Below are 21,580 nucleotides of genomic sequence, written 5' to 3'. Positions count from 1 at the left end.
TTTAATCAATTGTTTTTATACCTGGTGTTAGCTGCCCTGAGCCTGGGGAGGGCGGGATATAAATAAAATTTATTATTATTATTATTATTATTATTATTATTATTATTATTCTGTTGGGAGCTGCCCAGAGTGGGGAAACCCAGCCAGATGGGCAGGATATAAATAATAAATTATTATTATTGTTATTATGGGGATCTCTTGAGAATAACTACGGGAAGCTACGTTGCAGATCCTTGCTATGAGGGAGGTGCCTGGCCCCATAAGAACTGGCAATTTAGTACAGAACGTTTTTACATCCATGTGCCAGCAGACTGAAGTGATTTGATTCGCCTTGTTTGGTCTCCACTGACGTTGGCATCTCTTCCCTGGCAGGTGCCAGAGAAAGGTTACAAGCGCCTGGCGCCCGGCCAGCCAGTGGGTTTGAGGCACACAGGCTACGTCATTGCTGTCCAGAGCATAATTAAGGTGAGTCTGCCATGGTATCTCCTTACAGCCCTCTTACCGCAGCTCTGCAGCTATCCCTGTAGATCAGGGCCTAAGAGCTTCCCATAAAAGAAAACATCAGCTGTGGCACTCGGCTTAGATCAGCCTCATGGACCATTCCAGCAGCTATGCTTACAGCTCTGTAAGATTCCTTGAGCCAGCTGTGGCTCTGCTAGGTCTTTCTCCCAATTTGCTACCTGCTTAGTGGTTTTTGTCTGTCTGCACAAGCAAGCGGTGAAATCCAGTTCTTTTTTAAAAAAACAACAACATACATCTCACACCTGTCTTTTGATCAAATAAGCCTTGAGGTTGCTTGCAGTAGTAGAAAACGAAATAACACACAATACACATACACCAGTTCCTTGGCTCTCCTCCAGTGATTTCTGAAGCTTAAGTTTAACTCTCTTGCTAAGGTTAGAACTACCCAGAGTTGCTGCAGGCACTGTGTGATTAAGCCCATCTGCCCCAACATCCTGTTCCCATGTTACATTCTCCAGTTGGATATTTCGTCCCCAAGATTGGAGTAAAAGAGGGGGGAATCCATTTTGCTGCTGCCTATGCAGTTGCATAAACCAGTACTATTACTATGAGGAGTTATCTGCTAGAGCACAGTGGGGCCTTCTCTGTGGTGACCCTATATTTTTTTCTAAATGAAATTCTGCTGAGCCCAAGTCTGTTTATTGGAATTTCCCGCCCCCACTCCATGTTTTTAAAAGAAAGTGTTGTATGTCCAAACATTTTCTGGCGTTTGGTGTATTTTTGTGGCCTGATAATTTTGCTTTTGGTTCCTGTCGGATTGTGATTTTAATTAATAGTGTCTTGAAGCATTTCATTTTTGTAAGTTCCTAGTTTCTTTTGTGTCCTGTTGAAATAGCCTATATGTGTGGCAGATCAGCTCTGGATCAACTTTTTTTTGGGGGGGGGGGTCATAATCCTGCAGTTGTTGAGCAGCTTTCTCTCTTGATATGAAGAAACAACCAAAATGTCTTTTGATTATGAGGCAGAGTGTGGAAAATAATTTTTTGACTTCTCTGCAACTGGCCAGATAAGCTAGCACCAGTCAGTTAAAGGGAACTGCAATGAACTTTTAGGGAGATAAAGACATGGATTTGAGGTCTGGGCTCATGCAAGAGCGAGTGAGCTGGTTGTCGCAAATTCATTCCCTTCTTCTGCACTGAGCAGAAGAGATGAGGAAGGCAAACTGCTCCACATTGCAAGGGAGTGTTTTTGGAGAGGAGCTAGATACCCGAAGCATGATCGCAAAGTGGCTGGGTGGCCGCATGGAACTGACCTTCATCTCCTTGCCTAGGACACCAATGGACGTGTGAAAGAGCTAGAGGTGACCTGTACAAAGTCGGAGGCAGCAGAGAAGCCCAAAGCCTTTATCCACTGGGTGTCAAATCCTCTCGTGTGTGAGGTTCGACAGTATGAGCGACTGTGAGTATTAGGATCGCTTCGTCTTTCCAAATCTGTTGTTTGAGAAGGCTCCCCATGTGTCTCTTGACCTTGGATCTTATTATTCCTGGGAGGAAGACTAGGCAACAGGGGTCAAAACCACTTCCTTTTGGTGTCTCTCTCCTCCCCTGGGTTTAGCTCACAGATGCTATATATTCAAGCATTGCATAGTGGTGTTATGTATTCAAAGGCAGGTTGACAGAGCTAGGTACCAACACTTTTTGAGTTTATCTTGAAACACCATCTGTTTTAATCAAACTTATAACTATATCCGAAAGGGGGGGGTGGTTCTGGGGAAATTGATTATACCGTTCCAATTTATTTACTTGTTTCCTTAGGGAATTTGTACGCTGCTCTTAGGACTATTCTTTCGAAGCAGCTCAAATAACTAAAATAGTTCTAAAACTCATAAAAACAGAGACAGCAGAGCTGCCAGCCATGTTTGGAGCTTCAGGAATCCGTACACGGCTGGTTTGCTTCTCCATTTGCAGGGGTAGCAAAATAAGCCAAGAGGCCATAGCTAACCATAGTTTCCTGTTACGTTCAAACTGGGAAACCATGGTTCTGAACAAGCCAGGAACCACAGGGCAATTTTAAACCATGGCTTCAGATTCCAGCTTGCTTGGAAGACATTAGTTACCATTTCCCAGTTTTGACTAGTTAGCTATGGATTCCTGGTTGTTTGCTCAGTTGCGTGATGGGTGCAGCGAAGCAACTACGCATAGACATAGCCTTATTAAACCAAGATTCACTAATCTGTACTTGGCCATAGTAAAAGTCAGGTTTAAACTGTGCAGAATTCCTGTGGAATTCTGGGTAGTCTAGGCAAAAAGAAAGCCATCTGGCACCAGAAAGACTTCAGCTCAGTGCCTCAGAAGTCTCCAGGGGAAGGAGGGGGGAGGTGTTCCAGATGCTACGGCTGAAAGAAGTCTAATACTGGAAAACACACCCACACACCCTATGTAGGGCCTCTGAAGATGGTCGTCATGTTTTATCCTTGATATTCAGACAGATTCATAGGAAAGTAGGGCAGTCTTGGAGGTCGCTGGGCCCAAAGATATGCAGGGCTTTAAAAATTAAAACAAACACCTGGAAATGAATTGGAAACCAGTGCAGATCTTCAAAGATTGGCAAAATAAGACTTCCGGCACTAATCTTGGCAGAGAAAACCCAAACCGGCAAGGCTAACTGCCTCCCGACCTAAAGCAAAGTGTCTCCGCTCCATCGGCTTAGTAGCTAATGGGGAAGTTTACACCAAGTTTGTCAGCTGCCCCATTACAAAAGAGGAGTTTCTCCCTGAGATAACAGTTTTGCTGTTGCTTCCTGCCAAGTCAGGGCTGAGATGAGCTCATTGAACATGGGCTGGACCTTCTGTGAGGCTGGCCGTCTGCATTGCCCAGCTTTCTCCATTCAGTGAGTAGACTTGACACCATAGGTAGAAGTAACATCGAGCCCAAGGAGGACTTGGCTCGTTCTCCAGGGCCTACAGAGAGCATCTGGAAGAGCCATGCTTGGGATACGAGAGTGGCATTGGCCGGCCTGTGCAGCAGAACCCTCTTGTCTTCTGTTCCGGCAGCCGGATCTCATCCTCAGTGTGACTATAAACCTTTTTTTGGCTTGCAGGTTCCTGCACAAGAACCCCGAAGACCCTGTAGAGGTGCCACAGGGTTTCCTGAGTGATGTCAATCCTGTGAGTGCTGAGTCCAGAAGAGTGTTTTATTATTATTAATGCCTTGGACTAGGGAAGACAGAAGGAGGGAGGAGGAAGAGGTGGAGCTATGCTGGGAGAAAGAAATTGTGTGGCTTGAGAAGCAGGGGTTACTCAATTTTTATTTTTTTTAATGGAAAAGTAGAAAATTGCAAGAACAAGAAGGCATCACATTCCATTATATAATACGACAAGATTAAAGGAGAGGAACGAGAGGGCATAAAATATTAGAAATTGACGTTTTTATTATTATTATTAAAAGGTGAGGTTAACAATGCACAAAGAAACTGCCAGGGAAGCATCTCATTGTACTAACAATGTACACCTTGCTAAGGTGGTTTTGTAAGGTGGTTCCCGCTAGGCCAACACCACCTGTGTGTGGGCGTGCAATTAGGTAGGAGGTATAAGTGAATTACGGGACGCGGGTGGCGCTGTGGGTTAAACCACAGAGCCTAGGACTTGCCGATTGAAAGGTCGGCGGTTCGAATCCCTGCAACGGGGTGAGCTCCCGTGGCTCGGTCCCTGCTCCTGCCAACCTAGCAGTTTGAAAGCACATCAAAGTGCAAGTAGATAAATAGGTACCACTCCGGCGGGAAGGTAAACAGCGTTTCCGTGCACTGCTCTGGTTTGCTAGAAGCGGCTTAGTCATGCTGGCCACATGACCTGGAAGCTATACGCCGGCTCCCTCGGCCCATAAAGCGAGATGAGCGCCGCAACCCCAGAGTCAGTCACGACTGTACCTAATGGTCAGGGGTCCCTTTACCTTTACCTATATAAGTAAACTGGAGTGTGCGGATCAGTGTGCGCCTGCCAACCTGGGCATCTCCTCCCAAGCAAGCCATGTAAAAATTGGTGAAGGCAGGTAACCGCAAGAGCTCATGCGCTGCACCCGTGAGTAGCAGGGCTGGCCCAATTCCGGGCCAGGAAAGAAGGGATGAGTGAAGATCTACATCAGGAACAAGGGCAGGAGGAAGAGACTGCTGTAGAGGCAGCATGGTGGGGGCTTCCAAGGTGGCGGCAGATAGGGTCTCAAAGGAGCACGCCACACCCGTCCCTGCCACCATGGCAGCAGCAGGTAGCGCGTTCCTTGGAGGCCGGATCTGTTGTCTCTGTGGATCCCGTTTCCTGAGGTGATCACCTCACTTTGCTTTCTGAGTGGGGCGTCCCTGGTGAGTAGAGAAAATTACTGTTGCATATTTTAATCAGCGGGGCTAAAGACTCTTTGGCCTGCCCACCTGTGAGAAGTTCTGTTGCCTTGTTTTAGTCTTTCCTGCCCGCTCCTTTCCATCTTTCTCTGTCTCTTCTCTCTCCCATTCCAGAACTCACTCTCTGTGATCGAGGAGGCTCTGGTGGACAGGTCTGTGTGTGGGGCCAAGCCTTTTACCAAATTCCAGTTTGAACGGCTTGGCTATTTCTCAGTCGATCCTGACAGCACGGGTGCAAAGGTCAGTTCCCAAAAGGTGCAAAAACCTGGAAGGGTTCCCCTCCGCCCCTGTTCAAATGGCAAGAAAAGGAAAATTCAGCTGCACATGAAGGATAACTTCTGGACAGGACGAGTGGTTGGGCGGTGAAACAAACAGACTGCTTTGGAAGATGTCAGACTCTCTCCTTTGATAGAGGTTTTCATCCAGAGGTCGGATGGGGCCTCCTGCCAGGGGTGATATACCAGTAGAGACCCTGTGTTGACAGGGAACCTTTGACTTTCCAGGTGTTGCTGAACTACAACTCCCATTGCCCCAGGCGTGTTGCCACACTTGCTGCAGCTGATGGGAGTCGTTCAGCAACGTCCGGAGGGCCAAATGTTCCCCGGAACCTGCCTTTGAGCTTCCTTCTGTCTCTTAACTGTTCCTGTAAAGGCCTCAAGGTCAGATTAATAATAATAATACAGTAATATAAATAAATAAAATTTTATTTACGGTATATCCCTCCCCAGCCGAAGCCAGGCTCAGAGCGGCTAACAACAATAAAATGGTACACATTCTATAAAATTAATCCAAATCAGATTAATGGCAACCATTGGGCTAGAGTTCTGTGAGGACTGCCAAAGGAGGGAGTCAGGCTGTGCCCTGGCCAAAGGCCTGGTGGAACAGTTCTGTCTTGCAGGCCCTGCGGAAAGATGTCAAATCCCGCAGGGCCCTAGTCTCTTGTGACAGAGCGTTCCACCAAGTCGGGGCCAGTACTGAAAAAGCCCTGGCTCTGGCTGAGGCCAGCCTAACCTCTCTGTGGCCTTGGACCTTCAAGATGTTTTTGTTTGAAGACCGTAAGTTCCTCTGTGGGACATACCAGGAGAGGCGGTCCCGTAGGTACGAGGGTCCTAGAGAGAAAAGCCGCTCTCTAAAATGGGAGGTGATGGGGAGGAAGAACTTGGCTGGCAAAGGACTCTTGCTAATGTCGCTTGCTTTCCCCCCGCAGCTTGTGTTCAATCGGACGGTGACTCTGAAGGAGGATCCTGGGAAAGTGTGATGATGCTTCTGCAGGCGGTTTCTCACCTTGCCCCAAGTTGCTCAGGAGTCACTTTCTTCCCCTGCATGGCAGGGGGTGATGGTCGCATGCAGCACCAACACAGTTGCCTTAACATGCATCCTGGTTTCAGATCCATCACATCAATAAAAGGGAGCCTCTTTATGTTTTCCCGTGTTATTGGCTATTGCATGCAAGGGTGTGTGTGTGTGTACACTGATTTGAATCTGCAGGTTCAAACAATATTTATTGCCTTTCTGAACTGGGGCTGCAAACTAGAATTATGATAACTCCCCTTCAATTTCTTGGTGCTCGCCCTGCACCTGACAGGTGTGTTTGGAGAGGAGGGCATGTCGTGGAGAGAGTCCTGATGGGCAGATAAGCCACATCCGATTCTGGGCCTCTCCACACCTCCTCAACCCACAGTTCCCCACAGAAGTAAGATTCTAGGTGGGTTGTATGTCTAGGACTAAGGATGAGGCTACCACCCACACTTAGATGGGGCTAAAGGTATGAATGATTTTTTAAGAGTTGTCCTCATCTCCTTCAGAGATTATTTCCAGCTCCCATCCCTCCTTGCAGTCTTTCCTTCTGGAGAAGCCAAGTTACAGGGAACCAGGCAGAGGGCCTTCTCGGTAGTGGCCCCCGCCCTGTGCAATGCCCTCCCACCAGATGTCAAAGAGAACAACAACTACCAGACTTTTAGAAGACATCTGAAGGCAGCCCTGTTTAGGGAAGCTTTTAATGTTTGAGGAAGCTTTTAATGTTTAATTACTGTATTTTAATATTTTGTTGGAAGCCGCCCAGAGTGGCTGGGGAAGCCCAGCCAGATGGGCGGGGTATAAATAATAAATTATTATTATTATGTCCGCATTTTATCTCCAACTGAGAGTTGCCTTGCACTTCAATAACAATGGATCAGAAATGGGCAATGGGGGAGAGAGCCTTTCTCATCGGTATTTTAAATCAGACCACTCTTTCAACCAGTGTTGCTTTCAATAGTGTTTGTAAAAGAAGGCAGCCAAGGTCTGACCTCGTAGCTCTGCTTTTACAAGGGAGGACATTTGTTGGCCATATGTCCTCTTTTTCCAGGAGACATCTTCTTTTTTTCATGGATATGTAAAATGAGAGTTGTGTTGCAGCAATCCATAATTAAAAGCAGAAGTTGGCAAACGTGTCCTCTTTTTTGCTCTTCAAAATATGGCAACCCTATAAGGAGTGCCCCCGCAACTCCCCATTTTCTCTTTAGAACCTTGAGTTTTGGCACAGTGTTGATTTTGTTAAACAAAATCAACACTGAGGACGTAAGACAAGCCTGCTCCATCCATCCAGGGTCCCACCTAGTCACGATCCTGTTCTCACAGTGGCCAACCAGAGGCCTTTGAGCAGCTTGAAAGCAGGACCTGAACGCAACAGAATTCGACCCACTTGTGATTCCCAGCATCTGGCATTCAGGGGCATACTGCTCCCAACTGTGGAGGTACAGCCTCGTCCTCCATGATTTAGATCTAGATACCCGAAATTCTTCGTAAAAATTATGTGGGCTAGAAAACGGAAATGTCAACAAATCCCCACGGACTCAGAGCAGCTATTAAAATATTCATAACGGGCAGAAATGGATAGATAGAAGATAAGGAAGATTGCAGAATACCAACTTTATTGGGAGGTGGACTTGATTTGCCAGTTACTGGAATTTACGGCCGATGGCAACAAAAGTAAACCATAGCAGTGAGCAGCTGAACAGATATTTCAGCGACCTAGAGTACTGGGGGGGGGGGTGTAGCAGAAGCAATCTTGGGAGACAGAGGGGAGGAAGTGGGTCCCAGCCCTGCACTCAGCTCTCACCTGTGGCTCCTAAAAGCTGTCGGCATGTGACACAACCAGCAAACAGCTTTGCTGGCTAAACCAGGTGGGAAGTGAGGGGCAGATGGGGCCTGTCAACCTGGGAAGATAGCCCATCTAGGAGAAGGCAGACTCTGATCCTAAACCTCTGCCTTGCCGGACATATTCTGGAGAGGTGGGGGGGGGGAAACCCTATGGAATAAACCCTACACAAATCCCTAAGAGGTTGGCAATTCCTGCAGCCAAGCTGGTGCATTCCTTTGCCTTCCTTTGGACCACATCGGCGAGTCTTGTCGCCTGGGCAGCCCAGGACCTCCATACACCCTGCCCACCCAGACTTGCACCCTTGCAAAGGTCACTTTGGTGCTGCTAACGCAGCGCTTTGGCTTCAGCCCCGGAGGTGCACGCCATTGTCTCTTTAGATCAACGGATGCCAGCAATTCCTGGTGTCCGTAAGGGCCGCCCCCCCCTTTCCCCCGCAAGCCCTTTTATCAATGACAAAGGCAGGAACGCTCCTTCCGGCTCTGCAAAAGGCAACCGTTTCAAGCGCTTGATTTGCAACCCAACCCAGCCGCGCGGTGCCCTTTCGGCTGCACCATTCCGGCTTTCTCCCTCTCCTCCTCGCCAAGCCCCAAATCGAGCCCGCCCTCCTCTGTCAAGGCCTGTCTGGCTCGCAGTACCCATTGCGGCGCTTGCTTCTGGGAAATGCGGATCGTTTCTCGGCTCTCCGCCCTCGCCTTGCCCGCTTGGAACGGAGCAAAGCACACGACACCGGCTGCACCATCGCGGGGTCCGCGCGCGTAAGAGCCGCCGTTGCGCACGAAGCTAGGGATCCTTCTCTCTCTCCCTCCCTCGCTTCACCTTTGGCCCTGATCGGAGAGGCCTGATCCCGGGCCATCGCTCGCTCCCTCTTGCACGGGTGACTCGCCCGCCGCCTCCGCCACCTCCTCCTCTCCTCCCATTAAGAAAGGCTGGATGCGGGAGGGTCGCTGCACCTTTAAAGTCATGCACATTTTCTGCAGTGTGTACAAACACCGAGGTCTAGCCGCAATGTTAGCAAGCCTAGGCCCTTGTTAAGGTGGGCTGGAGGAGGGTTGGCTCGGAAAGCCGCGCGGGTCGCTCTGTGCGCGCCCCTCAACCAAGCAACCCACGCGCGACGGGTGCTGGATGAGCAAGGTCGCTGCTGCAAAAAAATAGAGTACGAAATGCAAAACCGCGCGCCAGGGGAAACTTGGCCGGAGGAAGCCGAGCAGCGGCGGCGTCTCGCTCTGCTGGAGTGATGGCAGCCGAAGTTGTGTCACCTGCTGCTGCTGCTGCTGCTGCTGGCCCGTGCCACCTTAAGGGCCGGTTGTTGGTGCTGTGGAGTGGGAGGTTGTCAGCAAGCACATGGGGATATTAAAGCAGCCTGTGCTTTTCCTTTGCAGGCTTGGCACAGCCCGGCCTGGTCCCTGGGGTGCGGGCCGTAAGAGATGGAGGCAGGCTGGGCCCTCTCCTTCCTGGGTGAAGCACCTGTCGGAAGCCTCGTGGCAATCGTCCCCCCCCCCCCCCTCGGGCAAACGCAACAGACACCGGGGCCAACGGAGCGTGGTGGGTTAGGATGGCAAAAACCTCTCTGAGCCACCTCTGACCCACATAATGGGCTATTGCCAGCTTGTATTTTAGGGAGCTGGTTTCTTGTTTTCAGCCTTGCAGCAGCAGTACCCAACTGCAAACACTTAATGTGATCTCACAACAATCCTATGTGGTAGGCCATGGCTATTCCCATTGTAGAAGAGAGGGGAAACGGAGAGATATAATGCCAGCAGTAGTATAAATATATCCCCATACATGGACCATACAGGTTTTCCTCCATACTGGAGAGAAGGTATATTTGATACTTTTCTAGCAAACTATGCACATACCTTACATTTAAAGCACATGAACTCCCCAAAGGATCCTGGGAATGGTAGTTTTTAAAAGAGTGCTGAGAATTGTACCTTTATGAGGGGTAAACTACACTTCCCAGCATTCACTGGGGGATGTCATGTGCTTCAGATGTAAGGTGTGAATGCAGCCTGTGACAAAGGGGAGGAAGCTAACCTTCATGTAATTTTTTTAAAAGTACCAGGAAGGAGGCACCAACTAGTTCCACAAATATGGCTTAGATGCCTTGAATGCTCTGCTGCAGCAAGCTGGGGAAAAGTAGTTAATAGTGCCAGCCAAGCAGTGTAGTGTTATTTCATCCAGATGCTAATCATTTCCCATTTAAGCAAAAACCCAAACTTGGACATGTTTATTAATTTCTCTGTACTGACTTCTGGTCTCTGTGTGGCATGTGAGCTGGCTAGGTTTGGTTTGTCAATAATGTGATACTCTTCAAGAGAGAATAGCTTTACTGTAGGTTTGGGAGAGAATGGTTGCTTTCATGTGATTGACTGCTAGAGTCCTCTGTCCAGCCATAACTGGTGTGATGTTTCTGCATAGTATCGGTGAAACTAAAATATTCAGCCTTTGGTTGAACTGGCTTCAAGTTCAGGTGGACTCAGATTGGTCTGCTGAGCTCACAGCTGCTTCTGTTGTCACTTCAGATAATAGAGACAGTTTTAGTAGCCACTGGCAGCAAAGAGCAGCATAATTTAACAGCAGGAACTGCTTAAACAGTCAATTAGCCCATCTGAGTGATATTGCTAGGTGAGTTACCTTTGTTTTCTAGGGGAACTACTCTGCAAGAAAGGAGAGGAAATGTGCTTGTGATAAAAGAATGTGCTTTCTACTTTCCATTTTGTGCTGTGGGATTTTGTTGGAAATCAATTCTTATTTATTAGCTTGCCGGTCTCCCCACTGCTGAATCCCTTTTCACTTGAATAAGGCTATTGGGTACAAATGGAAATAAAATTAAGGTTGCAATCCTGTATCCACTTATCTGTCCCACTGAATTCAATGAGAATTCGGAACAGATTTTACATTATTTCATACAAATTATGTTTTTGCATCTGAATTTCACATATTTGCACAAATCTCGAATGAGCAAGCTGCATTACTGCTATTAAGATTCCTTGTAAACTATTTCTATTGCTAACATGCATGGGGAAGGGCGGAGTTCTGTGTGAACCAAGCTGGGGCTATTTCTCTGAATTTCTTAAGAGAAACTTTGCTGAAGCCTAGGGAAAGGTTTTGGATGGTGAGGATTGCTTGAGATGCAGCTCCATGTTTCATAACTGTGGACTTGCTGGGGAGATGCGGAACACTGCGTTGATCATTCTCTGAATTCTTTATTCCTGGAACAGACTCTGTGTCTGCAAAAGTGTTTCCTTTGTTCAGCACTGCTGCACAGAGCAGGTGTTAACCTCCTTTATTATATGATCTGATCTCTCAATAGCTGTAAAAGATTTGTGCCATTCTGAAAGCTCTTCTACTGAATCGTGCCCTAGAGAGCTCTTCAGCTGCTCCATCATGAGAACTCTTCTAAGATTTATCTATAACTTTGTATTAGCTGAAAATTAGGGACTTTTTCTTCCTTAAAGGCATGTTTCTGTAGCTTCAAACTGTGAGCTTTCAAACTGTGGCTATGCCGCTTTAAATTTGTGATAGCAGGGTTTTCCCTCTTTGAACTGAACTCCAGTGGGTAAAAAAAATCTTTTCATTGCTGCCACAAGCCTTTACCAGTAGCTATAAAGTTTCAAAGGGGGTGCAACTCTATGCAAGCTGCTGATTGGATTTAACAGCATTTTACCAAAGCTGCAGATAGAGGCCTATAGCTGCTTGGCTTTTCCTTCACTCCAAACTAGAGTCCATTTCAACTGAAAAAGAATACCAATCTGCTCTAGAGAACAGCATTTCGAATCTCAAAGTGCATTTTGCCTGCTACTCATGAAAACAGTGTGCGACAGTTTGGGATTTTCTCTGAACCAGCGTGTTATGGAAATCTAGGTATTTTATAGAAGGTTATTTTATAATACAATACATAAAGATGAGCGATTAATTGAGATTGGGAATTTCCCATAAGGTTTGTTCGCACCATTCTTCTCGAATAAAAACATTGTATATTTTTTGAAACAACTCTTCCTGGCCTAGGTAGTGTTTCTTTCGTTTAGGAATGATTTCTGTAATACTTTCAAAGCTTCCTAGACTCTCTGTCAGGCTTGCCCAGAAGCAAGGGACTTACACTGGAAACTATGGCCTTACAAAAATATGTCGGGTTACAACGGAGGGGGGTGCGGGGAGAGTACTGTCTAACAAAAAAGGTGATTTCATGGTTTTGTAATGGCTTATACAGTTGCAGAAGGGACTGCTTATTCTTGCTAGAATATCTACTAGAGAAAAATCTTATTAGTCTGCAAGGTTGTGCATGATTCCTCATTTGTTGTGGGACACCAACTCCCATTAATCTGCGACTATTAGCCATATGTCTGGCTGTTGGGAGGTCGACCCAGCCACATCTGCCCTAGGAGTAAGTGTCCAGATTAACACTGGAGGGTTTGTCCTTAAATTCCTTGGTGCCGCAAGCTTTTCTGAGCCGGCACAAAGGATCAGAAAGGGATGCCCTATGTAGGGGTTAAGCAGAGTTTAACCTTCTTTCAGGGGAGGGGGGCACAGTATGCCAGGGAAGGGTAACCTGTGGCTCCCCAAATGATGCTGGACTGCAAGACCTATCCCTAACCACTGATCCTGCTGGCTGCAGCTGATGGGAACTGAACAACCTCTGGAGGGTCCCAGGTTGGGGGGGGGGGGGAAAGAGCTGTAGGATTGGAGTGGGGCCTTGAACTATAGATGGGCAAGAGCAGGCGAGCGGGACAACCTGCCCCTCAGCCCTAAGCTACTGATGGCAATGGGGCCCTTTATATGTCCAGCTGTCCTTTGTCAACAACAAATTGCCACTGTTTTTTGTGTTGAATATATGCTATATGGCAATTTATGGACCTAATAGGTATCTAAAGCCATTTGCACATAATAAAATATGTATTTTATCAAAGTAACTGTTGAACTGAAATACAATGAAGAAGTATATTAATAGTGAAATACAATTAAGAAGTAGTATATTTTGGGGGGCCTCCAAGAAAGTGGGGCCCTAAGCTATAGCTTTTTTATCTTATGCTTAAATCCGGCACTGGGGCCCCTGGCACCCTCATCCCTCATTTCCCCCTTTCTGGTCCCTCCCCCCGCCTCCTACCCCTCCCGTCCCCTCCGTCGTCCGCTTTAAGGCGAGGGGCGTCTACTCGGCGCGCAGCTCTCGCGCGGCTTGGAGGCGGAGCTGTCGCGAGCTCGAGCCCGGGCGCCGATTGGTTGCGGCGGGTTGAATGTAAGATGGCGCCCAGGGACCTGTGAGGGGAAAAAAGACGCGGGGCCTGAGGTGGCGACGGCGCGAGGCGGCAGAGGGGCCGGGGTGAGGCGGCGCTGGGCGGGGACGCTGACAGCCGAGCGGCGGACGTGGGGCGGACGGGAGGGCTGGAGTGGGGCGGGGGCTGGTGAAGAAGAAGAGGAGCTGCCTCAGACCGGGCGGGGTGGAGGAGGAGGAGGAGGAGAAGAAAAAGAATAGCAGCGGCGGCGGGGGGGAGGGGGAGGGGTAGCGGGGCCGAAGCGCGCTCCCGCGAGCCCGGCTGTTGTGTGTGTGGCGCTGGGGAGCGCGTGCGCGCGCGTTCCGCGGTGGTGGGGGGCGGGCACTGGGGGGGGCAGGCAAAGAGAGAGGACCTCTTTGCGTGCGTGTTGGAATTGGAGACTCGTAGGGCGGGATCGGGCCGCGGCGCGCAGACTTCGAGGCCTTGCGTCGTTCGTTCCACGGTGCCCGCGGCCCCGCCTTGCGCTCCCGACTCTTCCCCTCACCAGCCCCCAGCTCCCCCTCCCCGGTTCCAGAGGCGGCAGTAGGCGCGCGCGTTCCCGGCGTTTCGCGCGCTGGGAAGTCCACCACCAGGGCCCTGTGGGGCCGGGCGCGCGCCTTGGGTTTGCTGCTGCGGGCGCGCTCGCGCCGCTTCTCCTTCAAAGGCGCCGACTCGGGTGCAGCAGCAGCAGCAGCAGCAGTCGCAGGCGAAGTTCCAGGATGAGGCCGGCGGGCCCTAGTGCTGCAGAGACCCTGGGGAGGCGGGGTGAGCTGCCACGGCTGTGGCCAATTTTCCTCACTCTTCCCAAACCCCTTCGGCGGCCGCCGTTGCTTCTCCTCCTCCTCTTCACCTAGCCATTCGCGCGCCAGTTTCGTGCGACCAAGGATGCTCATCCCCACCCTTGGCCAGAAGGCTATAATAAATGGAGGCGAGGCGGATCAAGGCGGGGCCTTTTCGGTGTGCGGGCCTTGTCTAGGAGCCTGCAATATTTACAAATACTGTATCTAAAGTGCTTCATGGTGTGCATTACAGTGGACCGTTTAGTGTAGCCTTGTACAATACCTCTGACAGGACAGTTAGGCTTACTTGAGTGATTCTCTCTCTTCCCCCACCCCATACCCAAGCTGAGTAACTTTCCCTATTCAGCTGATTGCAGCTGTATGATTATCTGTCTCTGGATTTCGTTTTCCTTAAAACCGATAGATACCTTTTAGCACTGCTATTTCACTGCAACCAGTGACTGGGGGATTATTTGCCCTATTTATCATTACTAATGATAAAGAGATGGGTGGAGGAATCTACTGTGGGCCCTTTCCTGGCTTTCAGTTCCTGTGGGTCTGTTATGTGAACTATTCCTTTAGCATTCCACAGAGAGTTTTGTAGTACTTTAAAACCTAGGTTTTTGTGGATAAGACCACCTTTTGTTCCTGTGCGTTTTCTTAGGGCTCTTCTAGGCTTTCAGACCCTCGGCTGGAGCATTTGTAAATGTAAAGCACAATATGCTACCATTACTATGGAAATGCACTAATCGACTTTTATGCTAGCATGTACCTAATGTTACAAACATGTCTTGATCAGTAGGGTGGGCAAAAGATTTGCCCAGATGGAACTGAGACTTTTGCTGCTTACTTGAATAGTAGCACTAGTAATAAACAACTGCAGTGGGTGGGTGCACATATACAAGAGGTTGCAGATTTAGACCCCACAATCTCCAGATAGGGCTGCAAGTTACATTATTCTGAAACACTGCGCTCCTGCAGATGTTGCTTGACTACAACTTGCTTCATCCCAAACCATTGGCTGTGTTGCTTGGGGGTGATGGAAATTTCATCAGTATCTGCAGGGCCAGAAGTTTCCCACACCTGATGTAGACGATACAGATGTTCAGTGCTTCCTGCAGCCATGCCTGTGTTCTTTCAGTTGCTACCTCATTCAAGGTTTCTGAAACCTTATCCATCTTCAAGCTTTTATGCTAACATATTTTTACCGAGTTAGTTTATATTCTGCTATTCCTCCATCACAGAACTCAAGGCAGCTCATAGAAGTAAAGGGAGCATGTCACACACACATCACATAATTCAGCATTGAATACTGAGAAGTTCTTGTTTCAGAAAGTTTGCGTTTTAGTTTTATTTTCTTAAAAGGCACTGGAATTAGAAAAGCTCTAGAATTGCCTTTTAAAAACAATGAAGTAGCTAGAAATGTGAAAAAAATGGGGAAAGGTGGGGGATTGGACTTTGGGGGGGGGCCTTCACATCTCTGCCAACTTTGTCGTATAACATTGTCTTCTCCCTTTATATTTCTTAAATAAATACAATTAAAGTGGGGATGGAAAGGGTTTCTTTGTTCTGTCTTCTCCAGAATGTCACGAGTCTAAAAGAGTTCAGGACACGAATATCAGAAATACATACAGCATGGTGCCTGGTGAGTTTAGATTGTCTGCATACTACAAATGTGTGTGCTTTCAATAATGTTTAAGTTCTGAGAACTAACTGCTTGCTAATCAGTTGGCTTGGCCTGACTTTCCAGATTTAATATTTACATGAAAATGCAGATAAAGGAATACTTGTTACCTTAGGCAGAAGTTGTTGTTTTACATATCATTTATTTCAGTTTTTCCTGAAAGTTGATGGAATGCACATTATACCAAGGTCATGTAAGGATGAAAGCTCAGTAAACAAACAACTGATCTTTGATTCATATATGATTTCTGCAGCAATGGTATCATTAACATAAATGCATTTCTATATTTATGGATGTTGGCTAAAGCATTAACGCACTTGATGTGCATTACTTTTTTCTGGATGGTATCTTGGCACAGTGACACTAGGCTGAAGAATATCTCCTGCAATTCACTGGTGCTTGTAACTTATATAACATAACAGAAGGTGATTGCTTCAAGACTGGAAGATTCCAAGGAGGTAAAATAACTTGTGATGGTTCAACTTGGGGTGAGCAAATTTCCATTGTAGAATTCTTGTCAACTTTTGTCCTATACCACTCTAAGCTTCCCCCAGAATTCATCTTGCTGCTTCTAAAATATTTGGTAAATGAAAGGTTCAAATGTTTAACTACTAATCTGCCTCAGTTTTATGAAACAGTGGCAGTGACAGTAGCACCTGTTAAAAGAAAAGTTGTTTCCTAACAGCAAATTACATTAGGTTACAAAGGTGTGGACAAGGTAGGAAAATACTGTAACTGTGAATTTCAACTGTTCGCCAGTATTTAATTGGAAAAGGGATCTTAGAAGCAGTGGTAAAGTATTTCATGAGTTGGTCAAATCTTCTGAGGTAGAGAGTTATCAACCCTTACTGTATAATGTGTCTGGATGTGTCAAGATTTACAGGAAAGGAAAAATATATTTCTGGGTAACTTCTGTCAAACAATTTAGACTTGCTGTTGCTTCTTTTTGAAGCGGTGGCAGAAAAAGGCAACAGTTATAATGTTAGGCCAGATTTTTATCTTTATTTCAATCATTGGTTCTCAAAAGAATGAGATGTGTGATCCACCCTTTAATAACTTCATAGAAATAGAAATTAAGATCTTAGGTCCTAATCATATTTAAAGGTACAGTGGTACCTCGGTTTACAAACTTAATCCGTTCTGGAAGTCCGTTCTTAAACCAAAACCGTTCTTAAACCGAGGCACGCTTTCCCTAATGAGGCCTCCCACTGCTGGTGCCCTTCCACTGTTCGGATTCCGTTCTTAGACCGAGGTAAAGTTCTCAAACCAAACCAAGACACTATTTCTGGTTTTGCGGAGTTTGTAAACCAAATTGTTTTAAACCGGACTGTTCTTAAACTCCTTCAGTGTCTTGATAGCAATCATGTTCCAGAATCCATATTGCCTTCCATTGGGCCAACCCAAATGCCCACAAAATAGCGTTTATCAGGCTATTTGACTGGGGAAGCTACTTTGTCTGCATCTGGTCAGATTCCTAAATGGAATGTGGGAGGTAGTAGATATTTAAATGAACCTCTCTTAGATATTATACAGGTTTCAGTTTTCACCTAGGACTTATGGGAAGAAGGAATGGTTAATTCTTCAAATCCAGCCATATGTCTCCATTGTTAGCTACTCCTAAAATTTGCAAAATTAAGGCGGTGGGCAGGGGAGACACACAGACTGTTCTTGTAACTTTCCCAGAATCTGACTATCCTTAGCAGCTTGATTAAACGTAAATTCCCTTGAGTAAGTGGGGCTTAGCAATATGTTTGGAATTGGAGTATAATTTTATTCCAGTGTGAGGTCCAGTATTAAACCTGATAATTATTACCCCATTCTGTGACAGCAATGCATTTGAAAAGGCTACTTCTTTGGCTAGAATCAGCTGATTCTAGCCAATGCCACCAAATGCTTTTCTGCTGGAAAAAGCGGTGTGTCAAAATGTTAGATTTAATCTCCTTTGCTGTTGGGGAAGTGTGTTTACTGGGTCAGCAGCAAAGGGAATAGCATCATTAGTTCTGCCTTGCACAGCCAGAACATTTTTGCCACCTGGAACCTTGATTGGAAAAGTGGGGATCTTTTTTATTAAGCATCTTAATTTGAATACTTAAGTGGCTAAAATATGGGAGCAATATGTTTAACTTACAACTTTCTAGAAAAAGTAGATCAGATTTACTAGTTAAATATAAAGACTTCTCTAGGCAATGTGTATATTCTGCCCATCTAAACTTTAACTATTAAATAGGCCTGATTTGAAAAACATTCTGTGACAGTGGCAGTCAATTTATGTGTCTTATTTTAAAAACATAATTACATTTTTGGCTTGGGTCTCTTACTTTTTGGATCCATCTGCATCTGATGATGTACCTGGCATGGCAAGTTTGCAACTATTCTTGTAGCAATTGGGCCTCATGTACGTTAAATGTAATTGATTCCTTTAGGTTTGCTTGGTGTGATATTGATGCCCAAGATCTGTGGGAAGGTTTCTAGTGCTTTACTTTTCTGCAGAAAATTTTCCATAAATTCAGTGGCAACAATGAATGGGTGCCAATTACAGATACAATATTGTGCAAGTGTGGCAGTTTCAAAGTTTTTAGCTTTGCTTTCTAAATACAGGTAAAATGAGTATTAATTTATCTACATAATTGTTGGGGCCTCATTTATACATGGAGTACTGCATTTGCTGCCTTCCTGATGGTTGCTGCCACATGACGATTGCTAATAACTGCAATTTCCATCCTCACAGAGTGACTCATGTAGTTATACCATGATGCCAATTTGACCCAATTTGGTTATTCATTGCTGGCATGGTATGTTCCATCCTAATAATGTAGATGGAAGTTGCAGATGATACCAAGAGTAGTGCAGGGAGCCACCATGGGGCAGCAGCATTCATGGTGCTCCAAATAATATGTAGCCAGGGCCAGAGACGTCTGCTTGACTTTTCAAAAACAAGAAATTCGATAGAGGGCCCAGACATCATCCTTTGGTCTCAATGGTAGCTGAAATCTAAAACTTTTGTTTGAGTCCTACAGTAGTCCGCTGTAGGTGATTATTGTTAATATATGTCCTGTGAGCAGCTCTAGAGGTGATACGACTGCATGCAGGGCTACCTTTGTACAATAAATGTATTAATGTGAACAAATAAATGCCTAGATGCTGGGTGGCTTCACTTCAGTGATTATTGAAGTGATGACTTTTCTCTCACCTCAGGCTTTCTCACTGTGTAGTAACTGTGGCGGTGTCTCTCTTGAGCTTTCATTTCTCTTTAATTGCAGAATTTCTTTGGTAGTGGAAACTACAGTATAATGCTTTATGAGTGAGAAACTGGTGTGTATGTTGCTACGCCTTGTCACTCAGTACTGTTAAGCGTTCAGAATTATTAGCAACGCTTATGTTGCTTAAAAAACAAATCCTGCTTCTCAGGGTTTATGCATATTGACCAGGGATGTGTGTGTTCTGTATACATTTTTCACCCCATTTCATAATTTTCACAAGGAAACACAAATTCCATACTTATACCGTCGTACCTTGGAAGTCGAATGGAATCCATTCTGAAAGTCCGTTTGACTTCCAAAACGTTTGGAAACCAACATGCAGCTTCCAGTTGGCTGCAGGAAACTCCTGCAGCCAGTCGGAAGCCGCAGAACCTGTGTTGGACGTTTGGGTTCCAAAGAACGTTCACAAACTGGAACACTCAATTCCAAATTTGAATCGTTTGGGAGCCAAAATGTTTGACTCTCAAGGCATTCGACTTTAAAGGTACGACTGTAATATGAAAAATATTAGGCAACCTAATTATATATATATTTACTTTGAATTTATTTTCCAAAATCTTTGGACTTTTTGAATGGCCTATGTTGTTCAACTGTAAGTCAATAGATTTGGCAAAGCCTTTGCCAAAACAATTAATTTTGCTTAATGAAAACTTTATCACTGTGGCCTGCCCACCAATTGAAGGAGGCCTTGCAGCCTGCAGATTTAGTGAATCTTATGCAAGACTCAGTGGGTATACAGTAAAAAAAAATACCCTAGCCTGTATGAGCTATGCAGATTGATTACCTTGCTTTGCATAATTATTTTAGTCATTAGGATACATACTAGGCTAAACAATAAGGTCCTACTAGTCCCTCCCAGTTCCTGAAATTTTGCTGGGTGCTGACCCTTCCACACTTTAAATAGAAACTTGGTGTGCAAGTTTAATGGAACTGAGATCATTTAGGCATTAAATTGTACACTTGTGCAAAATTTCCAGGCCCTGATGAATCATTTCTACTTGGTGTGTGGTTGATACTGAAGCCATGAAACAATGTGTTAGAGCATCCACAAAAAGGAAGGTCTCTTTACTTGGAGCAATGATCCACTTATTCTCTGAATCAGAATTACCTGTGCAGAGCCTGAATGTTTCCCTTTTGGAAATTGGGAACCTTCTGGAAGGATTCCCTCATCTTCCCTCTCCCCCCACCGCACTTCCTTTTAGATTTTCCTGTCCTTGCACCATTGTGACTTGGTTTTGGGTGCTGAGCAATGTTATGCTACGTTGCTAGGAATGGTTACCTTTTTTGCATGCACAGGGAGACAAACATTTCAGGGGAATCAGTAGCCTGTTGGAGTTGTGGAACCTTTTTTAAAAACAACAACAACAACAAAAACTTTTATTCCATGCCTAGTGGGAACTCCCCAGTTTTTACAGAGGGTACCATATATCAGTGGAGACTTTAATCCTCTGATTTGGATTGGGCTTGACTCTGCCTTGAGTTGAGGTTCTCATTGAAAGACAATGGGTTTGTAGATTAGTGGATCTTAATAGAAAGCTGCATGTGTCTGTTATGCATGACTTTTCAATAAATTAACCTGTGGTGAGTAGTCAGAATGACCCGAATAATATTTCTACCTTATTGATAAAGACATCAGAAATGTAGAGAGAGTGGCTTAGAGTGTAATTGTAATGGCTTGCTTTGTTTCTTTTAAGGAATCCTGAGTACCTTGCAATATGAATAATTCTTTGGATAACACCATTTCCTTTGAAGAATACATCCGTGTCAAAGCACGAACGATCCCACAGCATAGGATGAAGGAATTCCTGGACTCCCTTGCCTCCAAGGGTCCTGAAGCCTTACAGGAGTTTCAGCAGACGGCTGCTACCACCACCATGGTATACCAGCAAGGTGGCAACTGCATCTACACAGATAGCACAGAAGTGGCTGGATCTTTGCTTGAACTTGCTTGCCCAGTTACAACAAGCGTCCAGCAGCAAACACAGCAAGAGCAGCAAATACAAGTGCAGCAACCCCAGCAAGTTCAGGTAATCTTAAAAGGATGCACGTCTTACTCTTTGCTGCTTTCATACATAAAAGCATGCGGGAATTTGTGCTCTGGGCAGCTTTCATAGACAACTGTAGAGACATACTCCTTGCATTTTCTCTCCTCCAAAACAAATTAATTGAAAAAGAATGTAGTTGTTAGGTACAAATGTTTTTGCTCGTCGCTCAGATAGGTTAAAAGATTTTATTTAGTTTTCTATATATCTGTTACATGGACCAATCTAATTCAAATCAGAAACTTAATTTAAATTTCTGATTTTGCTTTTTCTTTTCATAGTGCACAAAGTACATGTGTTAAGTACTTGGGTGATATTCAGCTGTCCAAATGTTGGGCATGTGTGGGGCAGCAGAGGAGATGAAGGGGAAAGTCCTCTCAGTGTTGGATATCTGTGAATGTTCTTTAAAAGCAAACATGACCATAAGATAAATTATTAAGAGTACTATATAGTCCAAAGAGCACAGGAATAAGGCAAATCAATTTTAACTTTACTTCCCAAATGCCACTCTTTCAAACAGTGTATCCATATTTCTAGAGGCCTGGTGTATCTTGAATTTTCAGACATATTCTT

General features: G+C 45.8%; 2 protein-coding genes and 1 long non-coding RNA gene across 5 annotated transcripts in view; 2 read left to right on the top strand and 1 right to left on the bottom strand.

The window, feature by feature from the left end:
• Window positions 1-6,271, top strand: part of QARS1 (glutaminyl-tRNA synthetase 1) — a 32,233-nt gene extending 25,962 nt beyond the window's left edge. Inside the window, exons 20-24 of the mRNA XM_079961058.1 lie at window positions 373-465; window positions 1,793-1,920; window positions 3,562-3,628; window positions 4,966-5,091; window positions 6,059-6,271. Of these exons, the coding sequence (XP_079817184.1) occupies window positions 373-465; window positions 1,793-1,920; window positions 3,562-3,628; window positions 4,966-5,091; window positions 6,059-6,109 (465 nt within the window). The 3' untranslated portion in view covers window positions 6,110-6,271. The remainder of the gene's footprint in view (window positions 1-372; window positions 466-1,792; window positions 1,921-3,561; window positions 3,629-4,965; window positions 5,092-6,058) is intronic.
• The window catches only part of LOC307209225, a 247,000-nt gene that overhangs the window by 202,187 nt on the left and 23,233 nt on the right, over window positions 1-21,580 (bottom strand). The gene's annotated exons all lie outside the window — the stretch shown is intronic.
• The window catches only part of QRICH1 (glutamine rich 1), a 29,001-nt gene continuing 20,606 nt past the window's right edge, over window positions 13,186-21,580 (top strand). The window contains exons 1-3 of one of the 3 annotated variants that reach the window (XM_079961092.1): window positions 13,205-13,310; window positions 15,604-15,666; window positions 20,660-20,992. In XM_079961092.1, coding sequence (XP_079817218.1) covers window positions 20,681-20,992 — 312 coding nt within the window. In that variant the 5' untranslated portion in view covers window positions 13,205-13,310; window positions 15,604-15,666; window positions 20,660-20,680. Of the gene's footprint in view, window positions 13,311-15,603; window positions 15,667-20,659; window positions 20,993-21,580 lie in introns of all 3 variants that reach the window. The other 2 variants (XM_079961091.1, XM_079961093.1) reach the window with 2 other exon arrangements.

Source organism: Podarcis cretensis (genome assembly GCF_951804945.1).
Source record: "Podarcis cretensis genome assembly, chromosome: 2".
Classification (NCBI taxonomy): domain Eukaryota; kingdom Metazoa; phylum Chordata; class Lepidosauria; order Squamata; family Lacertidae; genus Podarcis; species Podarcis cretensis.
Note: the sequence above shows the minus strand (reverse complement) of the source record. Positions and strands in the feature narration are given on the sequence as shown.